General features: G+C 33.1%; 1 protein-coding gene across 4 annotated transcripts in view; it reads right to left on the bottom strand.

Moving 5' to 3' along the window:
* LOC140452189 (uncharacterized) overlaps window positions 1-16951 on the bottom strand; it is a 40092-nt gene extending 23141 nt beyond the window's left edge. Inside the window, exon 1 of one of the 4 annotated variants that reach the window (XM_072546290.1) lies at window positions 16638-16951. In XM_072546290.1, coding sequence (XP_072402391.1) covers window positions 16638-16701 — 64 coding nt within the window. In that variant the 5' untranslated portion in view covers window positions 16702-16951. The remainder of the gene's footprint in view (window positions 1-16637) is intronic. The other 3 variants (XM_072546289.1, XM_072546292.1, XM_072546291.1) reach the window with 3 other exon arrangements.
* Between the last annotated feature and the right edge of the window lie 3788 nt (window positions 16952-20739).

Genomic DNA, 20739 nt, shown 5'->3' with positions numbered 1-20739 from the left:
AATAATTGTTTTCAAGTTGCCCAAATTGTTTAAGCCGGAGATAAGCCGGAGATACACATGCCTGTTACTAGCACAATGGCATACCAGTACCTAGCAAGCCCAAGCTACTGTCACCAAACTGGCAAGTGTGTACGTTAACTGGCATAATAGTTCCTGACATGCTAGCTGATTTTTTTGATTTGATTTTTCTTGCTAGTAGCATGCTATGAGATGCTAGCAAGGCGCATGCGTGGGGCGTGTCACTGGCACGTGTGAACGCGCGCTACCGCTACGGGCATTTCAGTAGCTAGCAGAGAATTGTCAGATTTGTTGTATTGGTGATAAAAATTAATCGTATTATTTTTAAACTTATTTAAATTTAAAAAATATTTCGTTGGGGTGATGAAAAAATTTATTGCTGTACAGGGTGTTTCAAAAAGGTATGTCATAAATTAAATCACGCATTCCGGCGACAAAATAAATTGATTGAATCCAACTTACCTTTGTACAAAAGTGTACACAAAAAAAGTTACAGCCCTTTGAAGTTAAAAAATAAAAATTGTTTTTTTGCATTACCTCCTAAACTACTTGAAATTTTGCAATAAAAATGGACACAGTACTTTCTTGTTCTGAAAGCATTTTTCATACAAAAGAAACAACAAAATCTAAGCGCACAGAAAAAAATTAAGGGAGGTGTGCATCCATAAATCCCACCAAACTTTTGAGTACGTTCAAATCAAATGAATTTTGTGGCATCATTAGTTTAACACATTATTTTTAAAAGTTTTTTGCCTTATCACTTTTTCTAAAAACTAGTTTTTTCTTAGTTGGCCATAAAATTACAATTAGTTTCTACGGATACAATAATTACAAACAGTTCCATCAATAATAGTCAATAATTTTGAGCTATCATTTATTGTGTGAATAAGATTAATATTAAAAATTTTGATATTACAATGGCCTACACATTTCAGAAAATGGCAGATATGCATTTAACTTTGGGTAAGTTGGATCAGATTAAATTATAATTTCAATAAACTATCGGGAATATCGTAGGTGAATGTCAAGGAAATAGTGCAGCAGCCGCAAGGCGTTATGCAGTAAAATACCCCAATCGAAATATACCCGATAGACGATTATTTCTGACCATTGATCGTCGTTTACGGGAAACGGGTACATTCTAACTGTAAGTTGCTGGCAACAGTGGTCGTCCAATAATGGATGCAACTGATGAAGACATTTTAGAAATCATTGAAGATGTCCCTGGAAAAAGTACGAGGGTAATAGCTGCTCAACTAAATGTTCCTCACGTAACGGTTTGGGGGCGTTTGAAGGATCAGCTACCCTATCACTTAACAACGGTACAAGAGTTATTGGTTGAAGATTATCCTAAAAGGATTGGATTTTGCGATTGGTTGTTAATGGAAAACACTCGAAATGTTAATTTTATTAGAAATATTTTGTTTACCGACGAAAATTCTCACGCCAAAAAACGACTCATCACCAAAGCACTTTCAAAGTTAATGTTTGGGCAGGAATTGTGGATAACAATCTAATAGGCCCAGTATTTCTTCCCAACAATTTAAATGGTGTTAATTATTTACAGTTCTTGACAAACGATTTACAAGAGTATTTGGAAGAAGTGAATATTGCAATAATGCAAAATATGCGGTTTCTACAAGATGGCTTACCACCGCACTACATAAATGAAGTCCGGGAATACCTTTGCAGGCAGTCTCCTGGTCGGTGGATTGAAAGGGGTCGTGACGCACCTATTTCTTCGCCACCCAGAAGCCCAGATCTTAACCCCATGGACTTTTGCTTTTGGGGGTTCATGTTTGAGAAAGTGTATTTTGTAACAATAGAGGACGAACAACAATTGAGGGTTAGAATAATTGAAGCTGCAAATTAATTTCGTCAGAAAAATATGATTTTTCAGCGCATTCGGCTGTCCTTATTAAGACGATACCGAATGTGTATTGAAGAAACTGAGGGTCGTTTTAAACATTTATTGTAATATCATATTTATGGAGGTTTTTTGTACTTGTTAATTCATTTAAGCCATTTATTTAGTTGCACGTAATTTTTTAAAGGTTAATGAAAAGGGAACTCAATAAAAACTGTTTTTTGAAAAAAGTGATAGGAGGCAAAAAAGTTTTAAAAATAATGTGTTAAACTAATGGTGCCACAAAATTTATTTGATTTGAACGTACTCAAAAGTTTGGGGGATTTAGGGCTGCACACTCCCCTTTTTTTCTGTGCGCTTAGATTTTGTTGTTTCTTTTGTATGAAAAATGCTTTCGGAACAAGAAGGAAACTCACCCAATTTTTTCTTTTTTTTTTGAGTTCCGCTTCGAATTCATTATTAAATTTCTAATAATATCTGTGGTCATCAGCAATATTTGCTTTTTGAATTCATTCCGAATACCTTCCATGAATCCCCTTTTTTTTTGTTAGAAACTCAAAACCTTTTAATTACGAAACAAGGACTTTAGTTTCAGATGAAAACTACTCGATTGTTTACTAGCACTGGCATGTGTAAAAATCTACCCTGCTTTTTCGCCTTGCCAGTATCGCCAAGCGAGCTACTGGCATGCCAAAAATGTGTTTGGTGCTTACCAGTTACTGGCCTATGCCAGCAACTGGCATGCCAGCTACTTTTCCAATTTACTGGCATGTGTGTAACCAGCTTCAAGTATTTAAAACAAGCTGACGTTTATGTTATTATTAATGTATCGAATTATTATATATTTGCATTAAAATTTGTATTAATTTTATTATATTAATGCACTACTAATTTATTAAAATGTAATTAAATGTGTGGTTATTTGGCCCAGAAGTTTATTTATTTACGGGAAACATATGACGTTTTGCATCATGTAGAGGAAGCAAATATTATACTCTTGAATTTTCTATTTATTTTTAAATTAAAACTCACTTAAAAAATTTATAAAGTGTTATTATTTAAAAATATTAAATTAGAATACAGATACATTAATTACGCAGTAATCAGATTAGGATAATTATGCAATTGTTAATATTTAAATTAATATAAATATTTTCATTTTCGTAACATGTAGCCTTGGGGATATGTATATAACATGCATTTTAAAACTGTATGTATTTATATATCTACAAAAAAATATGTTCTTACTAATTAAAGTTATGATTTAGTGTAAAAATAATTTGAAATATATATCGAAAAATCTAATTGTAAAAATAAATATGCTAATGAAACAATATATATATATATATATATATATAATAAATAAAATTACTTAACAGCAGCACTGTTTTAGAATTGAAGATCAATTATGACAAGATCTTCCTAGAGAAATCTGTAAAAATTGAATTTTCTTTTTTACAGAAAATAAATGGTATTAATTATGACCTAAACATGGGACATGTAATATTAATAGGTTAGTGTCCGTGATTTTCTTCTTTATGCCACTTGAAAGTTTGTTAGTTTTCAGGATACGGAATCTTCAAAAAGAGACATAACGGCAGGTCGTAGAAACGAAAAATTTTACGTTGAAAAAATTGCGGAAAATTAGAAAAATGAGATTTTCACAAAAACGGACCCAATTCAACTGTAAATTTTCTTTTCTTTTTGCTAATTTCATATGAAATTTTCATCACACAAAAAGGCATAAGGGATAAAATCGTGGTTAAACTTCGCATTTTAATCTTACGGTCTATAATTAGTAGTAAAAGGTATACGTCGACAAGATATCCTGTTTCAAACAGGCAACGACTCAGTCAAAATGAACAAACTCTACAATATATTGGCTGAATTGGCAATACCACACAAGCTAATTAGACTCATTAAAGCCACAATGGATGAAACTCAGGCATGTGTACGAATACAAAACCACCGAACAGACTTTTTCAAAATTTCGCAGGGATTCAAGCAGGGAGATGGGCTGGTACTGGAGTATGCGGTTAGGCAAATGCAAACTGGACGAGGAAACCTACTGACCAACCGAACGGTTCAACTGGCCGCTTATGCCGATAATATTAATATTATGAGTAGAACATCAACAGGACACATACGCAGAGTTAAAAACGTAAACAAAAATGCTAGATATGGAAATTAAGGAAAAAATAAAAATAATGATACAGACGAGAAGAAATATAGTCCTACAAAACATTATACATAAAGATGACATTGGTTAGAAAGTTTACATACCTGGGAGTAGAAATATATGCCGACGGATCAGAAGATGGAGAAATACGAAAGAGAATAACGCAGGCAAACAGAGCTTATTTTGCCCTCTTCCATATATTTCGGTCTAAATGTCCACCGAAATACAAAGATGAGATATAAAACCTTAATTCGATCAATAGCATGCTATGGCAGTAAAGCATGGGTCCTGAAAGAAACATCCAAAAGCAAACTCGATACATTCGAAAGGAAAGTACTGAGGGGAATACTAGGACCTGTGAGGGAAAACGGAATCTTCAGAAGACGATACAACAACGAGCTTTATCAACTTTATAAGGAAGCAGCACTGTCAGACTTCATTAGAATATAAAGATTGCAATGGGCCGGACATGTGATAAGAATGGGAGAGAATAGGCTACCAAAAAGAGCACTGGATGCTAAAATGCAGGGAAAGAGACCGGTTGGAAAGCCAAGAAAGCGCACAGTAGAAACTGGAAAGAGACAGTAAACAGCGACGCACAAGCCCTTTTAGGAGTCCGTGTATGAAGAAGATCAGTCACAGACAAGCAAGAGTGGAGGCAAAAAAAGAAGGCCAATTCTCAATTTGGGCTGTAGTGTCGTAGAAGAAGAAGAAGAATATTGTTCCATATTTACCCATACTTTTAAGACGGTACGATTTTCGTTTAGCCAGGTTTCATCTAAATAGAAAATGTATCTTCCTTATAATCTAAATCTTTTACAAGGTATCTGTTCTATATCGTTCAATATAAGTTTTTTCTTTGATTTTCATAGCAAAAACTGATTTGTTTAAGTAATTTGCATAACTTATCTCGGCCAAAGTGAGGTTTGGCTAAGTAATATTTCTTTGTTTTGTTTCACTTAAAAATCTGTACATGGTTCTTTTACTCTAATGGTAGGCCAGTAGTCACGAAGATCAATTCTTTGGATTATCTTTTCGACATCATAATGTCCTGGAGAGGGACGTCATACCATTCTTTTAAAACATCGGTTATTTTACCTTAAGGCACTACTGAGTGTCCTTGCAGATTAACCATTTTAGTGGTTGATGATCTGTTTTAATAATAATAGGCGAACTTTCTAAATAACCCGAAATTTATTAAGTACATATACTTTATCTAAAGCTTTTTGCTCTGTCGTACTATAATTACGTTCAGCCGCTGTAAGTAAGCGACTTGCATACTCTATCGGCTTTTTAGTTTCTTTCTCCCCCTGAAGGAGACATGCGCCAAGTGCATATGAACTTTCGTCTGTTTTTATTACAAAATAGAAGCTTGCGTAAGTAATCTTTTAAGTGTTTATAAGCCTGGTTTTGTGCCGGTCTCCAAACAAATGTTACATTCTTCTTCTGAAAGAGGTTTGGATATACCTAGGTTACCTAGATATACAAAGTTTGGCACAAAACGTCGAAACCAACTACCAGTTTGTAAAAATGATAAAATATGCTTAACAATGCGTGTAATAGACATTTCAGCAATTGCTGATATTTTCCCAGGATCAGGAACGATTCCACTGGGTGTCAGGTGCCCTAAATACGTATCAGAAGAGTGCACAAAAGTACATATATTTAAACGTAACAACATAAATACTTGTAACCTTTGAAGTACATTTTAACTAGATCTTTGATATGATTTTCAAATGAGCTAGATAGAAAAATAATATCATCTAAATATCATCTAAATATGCAAAAATAGTAATACTTGATAATCTGCTACTAAAACGATCATAAGCCTTTGCAATGTAGCAGGCGCGTTTCGTAGACCAAAAGACATACGATTACATCTAAAAATACCAAAAGGAGTAATAAAAGAAGTTTTATCATGATCTGATGGACAAATACTTATTTGATGGTAACCACTTTTCAAATCTAGTGTTGTTATAAAAAGTAATATTTAATTCTCTGTGGCCTATTCCGTAATTTACGTACCATTAAACTGTTAACCATATTCAGCCGAACCTCTTCAATTAGGGCATAAGGTAATTGTACAGACAAAGATCGAATTTGAAAATGAAATAATTCAGTAGGTTCACTAGAATTTTGTTCACGTGAGAATACTCCTCGAAATATTAAGTGAGGTGGAAGGTTTTTGAATAGGCATCTTTTAAGCCTTATACGCATGTTCCCATGTGAGGTGGATGTAGCAGCAAAACCATTAAGCAGAATAGAAAAGCCATGAAGAGTATTCTCATCACTTATTTAGGAGCAGTCTTCAAAAGTGATTACATTGTCAAGAAAAGCTTTAAGATTAGTGTTAATAGTACCATGAATACGAGCAGTGCATTTAACGATATTTTCTCCTGACATGTGTAGGAGTTGTACTATAGTTTATTTTTATGAACGAGAGAGTAATTAGCATAATTTTAACTGGTAGCTCCGACCACTCCATGGGCGTGCTCAAGATTAATTGAAAAATTACTTTGAATAATTGTAAAAAATAAATGAATTATTTCAGTGTTATAAAGTGTTATGTGTATGTAAACAAAAGTGACCTCTTTTATCACACACTATATTAGAACTGACTGGCCTACATTAAAAAGGGTTTTAAAAAATTCACATTTTTTTTAATTTTTAAAAATTACAAAAGAGAAAAAGAGTTTTTAAAACCGTCTAAGGTATGTTAAATAGATGAATAAAAATATTAATATAAAACTTACAGCTACTTGTTACAAATCCAAATCAGATTCAGAAGATGAACTTTCAGAACCAAGATTTATAATAACTGGCTCGATCATTTTATCAGTAATATTGTCCAGCTTCCACATTTTTTCCTCTTCTTTAATAGTGTGATTTACTGCCTTTTCCCAGTTTTCAGGTTTTACATTATTTACGGCCTCCAAAAACAACTGTTTAACATCATGGATTTTAAAAGTGGTATTTTTTCTTGAAACTTCACTCTTTATCTGTGCCCATACCAGTTCAATCGGGTTTAATTCACAATGATATGGTGGGGATCTAAGTACTGTCATTCCACGATTTTTGGCAATTTCATCAATTTCGTATTTTTTAAATTTTTCTTTATGAAGGGCACACAACGAATAAAGTTCCTTTCTTATAGATCCGGGATGGTACGTAATATTTTTTGAACTCAGCCAATTCTGCAAGTCTTTCTTTAACCACTTGGTTGTGGGCAGTCCTTCTATAAGTCTGGAGTGATAACTTGCATTATCCATTACTATTACACAGTTCTTAGGAAGAAGATCTATCATTTGTTCGAACCATTCTTGAAAGACATCAGCGTTCATGTCTTCATGGTAGTCACCGGCACGAGTTGATTCAAAAGTTAATAAACCACCTTCAACAAAACCATCTGAACTGCCAATGTGTACTATTATCAGCCTGCGTCCCTTTTCTGATGGTGGGTTTAAAGCAGTAGATAAGTTATTTACAAAAGCGTGCCTTTGACTTGTAACAGTTTCATCTTGCCAACATTTATTTGGTATATGACCCTCGTTGATCTATGTTTCATCAAGATAAAATATTTTTCTTTTTTGGTTTCTCATTTCCTTTATGGTTCTTAGAAAATGTCTTCTCCATATGACAATATCACTTCTTTCTAATAAAATAGACTTTCTGGGATTCTTTTTCCAGCGGAAGCCTATTTCTTTTAAAAGTTTCCATAACGTACTTCGACTCATTTCTGGGTAATCCTTATCATCTCGAACTGAGACAAGAACTTTATCCAATGTTTGAAATTCTTGTCTAAAGAAGAATTCATGCACTTTCCGTCGAAGTCCTTCTTTAAAATGATATTCTATTTGAAATTTTGGTTTCCCTGGAGCATTACGTGGCATTTGAAAACTACCACATTTCTCTTCTTTAATAACTCTGTAAATCGTAGATTTCCCAACACCAAGTGTACTGCTAACTAACTCAACGGTCTCATCAACACTTTCACATAAACGTTTGTCTGTAAATGATTTAAAACAATTAAATATTAATGTTTTTTCATTAACTGTTAGAGGACCAATTTTTCGGCGTTTACACGGCACTTCCAAATTTTCCATAACACTAGTATACACAATAAACTGCACCTTGCAACTGAAGTACCTACTTTTAGTGAACTGTTAAGAATTTTGAATACGCCACTTGGACCTTCCTACAAAATGGAAAAACCCACTATCACATTTTCTGTGGAATAAGTTTAGAAGGTAATTATCTAGTCAATTACTGTCGTAGATTCCTGGAATTAAAGAATTAAATGTTTGATTGTTGAAACCCTTACTTCGTGGAATGCACTCATTTCAGATAAAATAAAACGTTTTATTTTATCTAAAGAATTAAACTTTATTTTGCAAATAGGTAGGTACTTATTAAACTTTTATTGGTTATATATAACCAATAAAATAAACATCTTACATTTCTTGCAAATTCATTAGTACCTGTTAACCTCCATCACTCCGACACTGGCAACCTTATTTAGGGATTAGGATTAGGACACAACTATTGTATTCTATTCTGCTCCAACCTTTATACCTGGTGGTCATACTCAATTTAAAATTGTTTTCCTGTAAACTTGTTGACAAATATCTGTTTTTTATTGAGTCACCCGTATCAACAGTTTAGGGATTTGCATACATAATTTATTGTTTTATTACTCTCTCATACATAAAAATACACTATAGTAGTAACTGTAGGTTGAAATAAATAAAATGCACATGGCTGTGAGTGGTATAATTGCCGAAAAAAACAATAAATTATAACCTCCCGAAAATAGGTTACAACAACATTATGTCCATAGCTTGCAATCTAATGGCTGTATGAATTAACAGCATCTGGTCAGACCATCATACGCTATCGGGTGGCAGTACTGCCAGGTATTGTCATATAAATCCAATAAACTCATTATGGGCTCAAGTAAAACGTAAAATGGCCAAAATATAACTTTTAAGTTGAGGGATGTCAAACATGTTAAAAAAGAGGAAGAAAGAGCAATCTATTATCATTTCAATCGGCCCGAACAACTAACCTGATACAGAAGAAGAAGAAATGGAAATCTGTAATTTGTAAGATAAGTAAATCATTAAGTTTTTAATTTAAGCAAATTGCTTAAATGTTAGATATCAATACGATGTATCCGCTTTGACATATAAATCTAACCCTTTTGTATTCTCCAACACTGATCCATGATTTTCATACGTTTTAGGTATATAAGCCATGGGTTTTGTATTGTTATTTCTATGTGAACAAGGAGGACTCTTTGAAAAATAATGTTCAGCAGAAGAGGATATTATTTTGAGTGATTTCAGTTTGACTATTTTACCTGCTATTTGCGCAGATTAGTAAAGATTTGCATTTGTAATAACCTGCCAGTTGCAAACAAATAGATTATAAGTAAATAAAAAACAAACAAAATAAAATTTCATGTTATTGCACAGACTATTGCAGGTACAGTATGTATTTTATACGCTAGTTACGATCCTGTATTCTACTAAATCTGCACTTTTGATGGCGACGCAGTAGAAACTTATAAATATCTGTTTTGTTAATAGGATATATATATATATATATATATATATATATATATATATATATATATATATATATAAGGTTCTTGAACTCCTAAGTGGAGCATAGAGCTTCAGTGAAAACACGCCATCGGGTTCTATTTTGCGCTAAAGCCTTCACCTCATTCCAAAACTTTCCTTGGCCTCTTATCTCGTCCATGATGGATCTTCTCCAAGTTTGTACTGGGCGACCTCTTTTTCTTTTCCCTTGGGGATTCCACTCTAGGGCAGTCTTTGCGATACTGCAACTATTTTTTCGGAGTGTGTGACCGATCCAACCCCACTTTCTGGACTTAATTTCATTTTGTACCCTCTTTTGTTCGGTCAGGTGTAGCAGATCGTCGTTTCTGATGGTGTTAGGCCAGAATATACGAACAATTCTTTGTAGACATTTGTTAACAAAGACCTGCAGTTTGTCTGTGAGGGTGTTTGTCACTTTCCAGGTTTCACATCCGTAGAGTAGAACAGACATGACATTTGATCGGAATATTCGAATCTTTGTCCTTGTAGTATACTCGACAGATCTCCAAACGGGGTTGTTAATAGGATACTTCTGTTTATATTCTCAAATAGTTTGTATAATTATTATTGTTAGTTTTCCGTATATTTTATATTTTCAAAATAAAGTTGTTTTTGAAAAACTGTTTTTCGTGAACGAAAGTTATAATTGGCGCAGACAGTAGGATACGTGAGGATCGAAAAGACATTTTTTCACATTTTCGGTTTTGGAGTTTCTACATCGAAGTGCGTATCTACAACGAATCTACACCCTTTAAAAAAAAGTGAAAAAGGTTCATTTTTTCCTTTCCTTCCTCTTATTTAGTGAGAAGAGATTCTTTTAATTTTCAATTATATTATCAATCCACTAATTTATTCCACTATTTATTTTATTTATTGCTATTTAACTGTTTTATGAGGGATTTTGAAGATTTATTAAATCAATTTGATAAACTTGCTCTAGATATTGTTGACAGTGAAAATATAAATTTCTCAGAAAATATGGTTATCGCAAACTCAAGTATTAACTGGGATTTCCTAATATATCTAAAATTACAAATATTAGACCTTATGAAGGTGATTCTAATATATTAAATAAATTTAGTACAAGATGTACTCAATTAGTTGAAACATATGCTACATATAATGATGCAGCTTAAAATCAACATATTTTATAATGTATTCAAGAAAAATTAATTGGAAAAGCAGAAGCTTTAGTAGGAAATCGGATGAAACAGCCATCCTGGGATGATATAAAAAGGGCATTAGAACAATGTTTCGCAGACAGACGTGATCTTTGGAACACGAATCTAGCTTCTTAAAAGCAACGTGACCCAAAGAATAAGCAATGAATCAAATCTACAGCAGACTGATAAGTTGTGTCAAATTAACCATTGTGAGAAAATTGCGCTTAATACTTGTACAGGTACTCTTAAAAACAATATGCATTTGAAAAAACCATCCGTCCTACATGAATCAAAATCAAAATGGCCTCAATTTTAACCAAAATACAGGTTATCATAAGATCACAAATCCAACCATCTCAAAATCTTCCCACAAATTCTCAAGCTGTTAGAGCACAAAGCGATGTGTTCAGACCTAATCGAATTCCTACTAACAGATTACTTAGGCCCCAACCAATGTCAGTAACAACCAGAAATATAGTTAATCCAAATGCCCGACCAAATTCAAATAGATTTAATAATAATAGAAGAAACTTCTTTACAAATAACGATCAAAACTCAAAGATGACAGTTAAAGATTTATACTCAAATAATTATCAAAATGGAAATCATGAACTAAAAGAAAGGGATGAAGAATATTTTGAAAATTTCTCTTATGAAGTACAACAAAATGAATCTAAGGTAGACCAAAATTTTCGGATACTTGCCTTGGAAGAGAAACAGTTAACATAGAAATAAATTTTAATAATCCTTTACCGTATATAGAAATAGAAAATCCAAAATTAAAGTTGTTGGTCGATACCGGTAGCGCTAGGTGCCTACTACGACCAACGATTGTAAAAAAATATTTTCCAAACTGCATGTACCAGTCAACTATTGACATAATTACTGCACTTGTAACCAAAAATGTTAATTACCAAGCCAAAATACCGGCGTTTCCAGAATTTAAAAGTGATCATTACATTAATTATATCTTGTATGATTTCCACGATTATTTTGATGGAATCTTAGGATTACATGACATGATGAGAATGAACTTGAATATAGATTTTACTAATACGGTATTACTTAATAATAATGTAGTAATACCAATTAAATTTAGAGGAGCTATGGATATTAAATTTGAAATTATTATAAACCCTCTAGAAAAATTGCTTTATTTGCTTCCTGTAACCATCGCTAATGGAGAAATCTTATTGAAAGAAACAAACTTAGGCAAAGTTCTTATACCTGAAGCTTTGACAGTAGCAAAAAATGGTTACGCAACAATAGAAATAGAAAATACTACGAATAAAAATCTAAAAATGACTTTACTAAACCTTCTAGAAGTATACTCATTTAAAAAATCTAATTATGAAGTATATAATTTTAATTATTTCAAAACAAATTCCAATAAAGACAAAAACAGTAAAAATATAGTTCCATTAGATTCCCGACTAAGAACAGAACATATGAATCCAGAAGAAAAGGTATAATTAAGCTATGCCAAAAATTTTCCAATATATTTCTAAAACTAGGTGATCCACTGACATTCACTTCCAATATCAAGCACACCATAGAAACTACGGATGAACTGCCTATACACTCTAAATCTTATAGATATCCTTATTGCCATTAAGAAAAAGTTGGACGACAAATCCAGGAAATGTTAGAAAATGGAATTATGTTTTCAAAATTAAACTCATTACATATTTCAATAATTTCAAGTCAGGAAACGCAAGAAAATACTTGCATAATATTTATAAATTTTCTGAAATTCCAAAATCCAGAAATATCTTGACATACTATATGCTATTAGGAACACAAGTAACTTTTTCAAATTCAAAATTAATTTTCGCTACTCACGACCCAATCCTAAAACTGAATCCCCTCGACTGTTTTCACACTTACCCTATAATTCAAAATAGAAAAATACAGTTAAGCCTGAAATAAATAGTACTGAAACTGAAACATAGCTGTCTCTTTATGCGCGGTGTTATACCCAAATTAACTAGTATACACCTGTCAAGTAATCCTTAAAAAATTAATTAGTATGGCCTTATTGGTAAAAATAGTGTTAAGAACAGAGGAAAAAGTGTTTCTGGTGAAGCATTATTTTCGCTCATACGGAATCGGCCGACGTAATGGTGCAAATCTGCGATACGTGTTTGATCAATTCACACAACGATTTAATAAACGTTCTCCAAGTAATGCTGTAATTTTAAAGGTCATTGAAAAGTCCAGAAATATGGGTAATGTATTGTACTCACGAAAAGGAAACTCGGGGCGTCCCAAGACAGTTAATAACAACAATACCCATGAACGTGTTTTTGAGCAAATATTGGAAAATCCGAAGGCAGCCAGAGAAGAACAGTGTTGCATCTTGGTTTAAAAAGAACTTCCTTGCAAAGGAATGTCAACATCAACATCATCAACGTTTATAAACAATTATATCCTCGAGATTATCGCAGTAGAGTATGAAAATCCTGAATATTTGAAAAATGTATGGTTTTCTGACCAAGCAAATTTTTATTTGTCGGGCCATGTAAATCGTCGCAAAAATCCATTTCTGGGCTTTGCAGGACCAGATGAAGTTCAATAAGTTTCTTTACATAGTGCAAAAGTGAGTGTCTGGTGTGCAGTTTTGAGTCTGGGACAACCCTTATTCCCGTAACAACACGATAAACTTGGAACATCGGTATAAAGTCTGTCTTGAGCGAGAAGGAGCACGTTTAGAACATATAATAAATTGTCAATAATATGTATTTCTTAAAACAATAAAATAATTACAATTTTAGTACTGTTTATTTTGAGCTAGACTGTATATACACCCACCTATTCGTACTTGGCACGAATCTCTAAAGAAGCCCACTTACAAAAACAAGAATGTCCTACTTTAGAAGAAGTATACTACTGCAAAGAAGAATTTATCCAAGAAGACAACTGTACCTTGCGTCTCCTCGATGGTCATAGTTCACCCCAATGGTTCACCACTGAAAACACCATACAAGAATCTATTATTGAACAAGTCACCAATAATGAAATATTGATAATGCCATCTACAACTGAACGAGTCCAATCAAATGTAAGAAAGACAACATTTTTAAACTAAACACGCCAACTAAACTCATCACAATACCCGAAAACTGTGAAGTAATAATTAATCAATTAACATTCAGTAAGAATATAGAAATTTATCAAGGAAAAGCTCTCATTCTACCAAAATTGGAATATTTGTCTACAAAAAATCAAAGACAATTTCAAAATCAAAATATGACTAAAATTAACTTTGAAAATCTTTATGAACTTAATAACATGGCTAAACAACTGGTACCAATCCACGAACCTAAGAGCACATCATACACAACTCCACTTGTGACAAACTTTACCATATCAGCTATAGCAGTCATTCTAATGTTAATCATTATAATATATGGTCTCATAAAACGAAGATCATCAAAACGAAAAAACACAGAAGAAATTGAATTAGCTGAAGACCCCATAAACCAATGTCCCAAAAATAATTCTGTATTATACTAGATCTGCACTTTTGATGGCGACGCAGTAGAAACTTATAAATATCTATTTTGTTAATAGGAAAGACACTTCTGTTTTTATTCTCAAATAGTTTGTATAATTATTATTGTTAGTTTAGAAATTAGAAATAGTAATTGTTAGAAACTACAAAACGGTAATTAGACCAGTGGTCACATATGGATGTGAAACGTGGACCCTCTCAACCACTGATGAAAATTAACTGAGAATATTTGAGCGCAAAATACTAAGCAAGATATTTGGACCAACCCAATGCAGCGATGGTTCGTGGAGAATTAAAATGAAACAGGAGCTGGATGAACCAATGCAGAGCGCAGATATTGTTAGATTTGTAAAGTCACAAAGACTAAACTGGCTTGGTCACCTAGAAAGGATGCCAGATAATCGAGCTGTAAAAGTAGTCCAGAGATGGAAGCCCCAAGGAAACAGAACAAGAGGAAGGCCCCGTAAAAATGGATAGACGACGTAGAGAGAGATCTTAAAACCATGAACATCAAGCAGTGGCGAAGCAAAGTATCCGACAGGGCAGAATGAAACAACCTTGTTAAGCAGACCAAGACTCACAAAGGGTTGTAGTGCCATTAGAAGAAGAAGAGTTTTTCGTATATTTTATATTTTCAAAATACTAAAGTTGTTTGTTAAAAACTGGTTTTCGAGAACGAAAGTTATAATTCGCTAAATACAACAGTTCATTACCCCAGCAAGTCCAACCGTTGATTGAATATCCGAATATTCGGATATTCAATCAACGGTTTAACACAGGGCTTTGTCACCTTTTTTGTGTATTGGATATCATGGAACTTTAGTTCATTCCTTCAATAAATATTCTTGTTCTTATATATGTTTTAGGAATTTCTGCATATATAATACTATTACTGGCCCTCCGTATTTAAATATTTCAGCTGTTACTAATCGCTACCTGGACTTTTAGTATTATTTAGCTCTCTCTTATATATTTGATTTACTTTTGATTCAGGTTTAGTTTTGTTGCTTTCTGACGGTTGTTATTCATATCGGCTCTTAGTCTTCGTCATAGTAATATTTCTGTCTACTCAGTAGATACTCAAGTATTTCCTTAGCACTCATAAGATTTCTTCCATTTTTATCTTTGTATTTGTAAGAGGTCTTCCTTAATATCTCCTTTTTTATTTTTGTCCCTTGGTAAAAATTTTTAATTTATTTTTTTTTATAGATTTCTTTAGATATATTTTAATTTATCTTTCATTGTTATTGTATTTTCAATTAAAATTATGTTGATTTTCCATTAAAATAATAGATAACATAAACGTGGCAAGACAAAGTAGTTTCAGAACCATATTTTCATTATATTTCCTTTTCTTGATTCTAGAATTCATTTGCTTTGTTTTATCTATTCATCATATTTTCCTATCTCCCTTATTTTTTCCTTTATTGTCTCGAATCGCAACTTTTTTTCTCCAGTTCTATTTTAGATTCGTTGGGAAAAGCCACTCCTTATATTCTTTATTTGTATGTATTATAATACTACTTTTTATTTACTATTTTTACTGGAAATTTTACAATTTTAGTTTTAAATATTTAAAAATAAAAATAAACATATTTCAATTTAATTTGGCAATCCCAATAAAAATAGTAAATTATATTAGTCACAAGAAAATACAGAACTATACTACTTTGTATTGCTTTTATCATGCTCAATTTTATTGCTATCCACGTTTTCGCCATATTTCTGTTATATGAGATATCCAGTTTTCTAACATCTAAATTTTCGTATTTATGTTAAATACGAAAAGTATTTTATTTGTTGGAGCAAAAATTAGAAACAATGAGAATGTAGAGTATATACCTTAAAGATAATAAGATAATGTTGACATAAATTGGGTAGATAACAAATAACCCCAAAAGCGATAGATCTGGATACCATTAAATGAGAAATCCAGATACAGAATGAAGTGCGATGGGATGTAAAAGATGTCGAAAAAGATAAATAAAAAACATAGGATAGAAAGCAAAAGATAGGATAGTATGAATGGTTAGAATACTTTAATTTATGTATGTTTTTTCTAGTATTATAGATAATTATTTTTTTAAATAAACTAATAAACTTAATTGAAACCATGACCATTTACAAACATTTGAGGGTCGTCATCAAAATACAATTATTGTAAAAGACCATTTAAATGTTTATGTAATTTATTTGAAAAATTGCGCATCATAGATAAAAATGAAATAAAATCTAAATTTATTCATAATTGCCGGACAATGTTATTACTCACCTGGGTAACCAGCCAGAGTTCCACCTACCAAACAAGCGGACAACACAAACACAAATTGCAACATCCTTCAAAGAGATGATCGTATTTCTTATTAATCAAGTCTTATAACAAATCTTTTTTAAAATCGAGATAATCCGAAGTCCGCCGAACAACTTTTAGATTAAAAAAGTTCAGTTTTTAATAATGTATTTATTAATTTAAGAAGGTACTTTATCGCTGTAAACAATGCAAAAAATTGCACAGATGAGATGCAGTGACGTTATCTTTCATGTCAAGTTCACCTACTCGTCACTAAGGTCATGTAGTACCGGATTATAACAATATAAATAAATACAAAATTTAGCGCATGGTCAAATGAATATCAATACAATATACGAGTTTTATACAGCAGAGGTGTACAGGGCCACATGTAGTTTTTATTAGATTTGGACGGACTGCAAACATTAATTAAAATATTATTTATTTAATTGTTTAATATTAAAACAAAATACAACGAATTAAACAGCCTAAGTCAATTACTGTGATCATTATAATAAGTCATCATTATTCAGTCATCTCCTAACATAGCATGACCGCCAAAAGAATTTTGATAGTATTTTTTATACATATATTAAAGGCTAATAATACGGATTGGCTCATAAATCCACATACTATTCCGTAAGGAGGTCGGCATCCCTTCTATGAAGTACGAGAAAACAGAACAGTTATAACCAAAGAATAAATTTAAAGATCGAGTAATTAAATAACAATATGTCTCCAAAAAACGTCTCTAAATTATATTAAGAGAAGTTTAATAAAAAATTACGGAATAAATTGTTACCAATTTTTGTCTCAGTTAAGTCTTGTTCTTTCCTTATGCGGTTATGTTTCAAATATAATTTTTCTTTGAAACGGTATGATTATTCTATAATAACGTTTTAATCCTTACCTCTATTTGACCTTCACATTATATTTCTACACTCATGGACAAAAATATCGAATCTTTTGGAATTTTCAAATTTTTTTTGTAGTCACCATTATTTCAAAATAATTTTAGATTGCTGATAATACTCATATAGTAGGCTGATGTACTCAACTGGTTTGAAATATTTTGATGTTTATTTTGACGTTTATTCAGTTGTTAGCGTCATTCGTACATTTTATCATAAAAATCCTTCTTCACGTTAAGGAAAAATCATACTAATTCGGTTATTTTCAGTTTAATTTATTAAGTTTAATTAAATATTATTTTGATTTAACTAAGTTTAAAACAAGTATCCCACCAATTCGACACTGCGATGAAGTCCAAGTAGCACAAATTGTAATTTTGTACTAGGAAGGATATGCACAAAAAGGTATCGCAGGACGTCTCAGCAGAACTGAACCTATAGTTTCGAATACTCTAAAAAGGTACTGCGAAACAGGAAATTTTGTACGAAGGCCTGGTCAAGGATGCCCAAGGTGCACAACCGCTATTGATGACCGTTTTTTGGTTCTTAATTCTACACGAAATCGTTCATTGATATCGATGCACCTCAGAAATGAGCTATTAAATGTTAGACAAGTTAATGTGAGTTCACAAACAGTTAGACGAAGATCAAAAGAAGCAAACCTAAAGCCCAGACGCTCCGCCAAAGTTCCACGTCTTCTCCAAAATCATAGAGCTCGTCGTTTGGAATTTGCAAGAACACATATTTAGTGGAGTATCGACAACTGGAAAAACGTTCTTTTCACTGATGAGACCAGAATCCTATTATGGAAGCCAGATGGTCAAAACTACGTCTACAGGCGAGTTGGAGAACGATTCGCCAGCTGCAGTCTCGCCCAGACCGTTAGTTTTGGATTTGATAGCATAATTTTTTGGGAACATATTAGTTGGGATGTACGTACCGCACTTGTGGAAGTGATTGGACGGATGACTGGTAATTCTTACGTTTAAAACATCCTACAAGATCATGTTTTGTCACATGTTGGTTACATTGGATATGAAAGATTCACGTTAATGCACGATAATGCCCGACCGCATGCCGCTGCCATAGTTAGTAAATCTCTTGATGAGGTCCAAATTCGAAGATTGGATTGGCCACCGCCTAGCCCGAATTTTAATCCAATAGAGCATATGTGGGATCACATAAAACGCAGCATACGACAAAGAAATTCCGTTTCAAATACGATAAAGCAGTTTCGGCTTGCTGCACAGGATGAACTGAATGCAATTTCCCAAGGATATGTCCGAAATTTACTTGCAACCATGCTGAGAAAGATGCAAGCAGTAATAAGAGCTAGAGGGGGAAATACTCGTTACTGATCATGCACTTTTTTCAGTTAAAACGACTTGTTTAAGCAATTTAAATTATCATTTAAGTTTAGAGTAAAATAACCTTATTTACCTAACATTAAACATTTCTTTTTTCCACAATTTTCTCTGCATAAAAACTTAAAATTGTTAATTAAAAATTATTAAAATAAACTCTCACAGTTGCCTTAGACTTAGAAAGTGCCTTTGATACAATAAACAGAGCTGTTATCATTAGAAAACTTGAGCAACTCAATTTAACGGGTAATATTATCACCTTTATAAACAATTTCCTACAAGAGAGATCATTCAAAGTAGTTACAAACGGGAAAACATCTACATCACATATCTCACAAAATGGAGTACCCCAAGGCTCAGTTCTCAGTCCAACACTATTCCTTCTTAGCATCAACGATATAAACTATCTTGTTCTCCCTCCAATAAAATACTCAATATACGCAGATGATCTTGTTCTCTATTGCCAAGGTAAAGTTACAAGGAGCACATGCTCTATACTCCAAAACACTCTTAACAATCTTCATAACTGGTCCACTAAAATTGGAGTCAAATTTTCATCTGGAAAATCTAAAGTCATAAACTTCTCTAGAAGACATCACACTTACCCTCCTCTACTTCACCTAAATGGCTCTCCTCTTCAAGTTGTTGATAAACACAAATTCTTAGGAGTAATATTCGATAAAAGACTCACATGGAGAGATCAGATACAGAATACAAAAACAAACTGCCTAAATAGAATCAACATCCTTAAAACTCTAGCTCATCATCAATGGGGGGCAGAAGAGAAAGTCCTCTTAAGAATTTACAGAACATTGATCCGCTCTAGGTTGGATTACGGAAGCATTCTTTACATATCTGCTTCCGATACTCACCTCAAAAGTCTGAATGCAATTCACAACACTTCTTTACGCATTAGCCTCGGCGCCTTTAAATCAAGTCCTTCTGAAAGTCTTTATATCGAATCCTCAGAACCTCCACTTTTTATAAGACGGCAACGTTTACTTCTGTCTTACTTCTCTAGAATTTCTGCTAATCCAAAAAACCCAGTAATTAAACTAATTAATACTCCCCACTCTGTTCCAGATAATAGTCACCCTCGAGCACATTCTCTCTCACAAATTTTAAAAACTTTGCTAAAAGACACAGATCTAAAACTCACAACTCCGTTTACTACGTCCAGAATTCCCCCGTGGACCAAAAAGCTACCTACTGTCCTTACCAGCTTGAACCGATACAAAAAAGCAGAAACGCCCAGAACTCTCTTGGTACAAGCATTCAAGGAACTTATACAGACTCAGCGTTATGACAAAATTCTCTACACAGATGCCTCCAAAGAAGAACAGGCCGTCGGTTGTGCTATCAGTACCTCAAATACAACAGTAGCATCATATCGGCTTTCTCCCACATGCAGTATACACACAGCCGAACTGTATGGAATACTCAAGGCATTAGACTCGCCCATTGCTAATGAGAAATCATTAGCAATATGCACCGATTCCCTCTCCGCCATTGACTCAATCAGAAATATATACTCCATACATCCCATTGTACAGTGCATCCACAGTATCTGCCAAGAGCAATCAAAGAATGGTGTTTCAGTAACTATCATCTGGATACCATCCCATGTTGGTATCATTGGAAATGAGAACGCTGATCATGCAGCAAAACTGGCCTGCTCCTTAGAAAATATGGAAAACATCCAACTTCACCAAGACCTAAAGGCCAGTATCAAGAAAAACGTACTAAGCACTTGGCAAACACACTGGAACGCGCAAAATACAAAACTACGCACAATCCAACCAACTGTTA

The sequence above is a fragment of the Diabrotica undecimpunctata genome, chromosome 10, assembly GCF_040954645.1.
Source record: "Diabrotica undecimpunctata isolate CICGRU chromosome 10, icDiaUnde3, whole genome shotgun sequence".
Taxonomy (NCBI): domain Eukaryota; kingdom Metazoa; phylum Arthropoda; class Insecta; order Coleoptera; family Chrysomelidae; genus Diabrotica; species Diabrotica undecimpunctata.
Note: the sequence above shows the minus strand (reverse complement) of the source record. Positions and strands in the feature narration are given on the sequence as shown.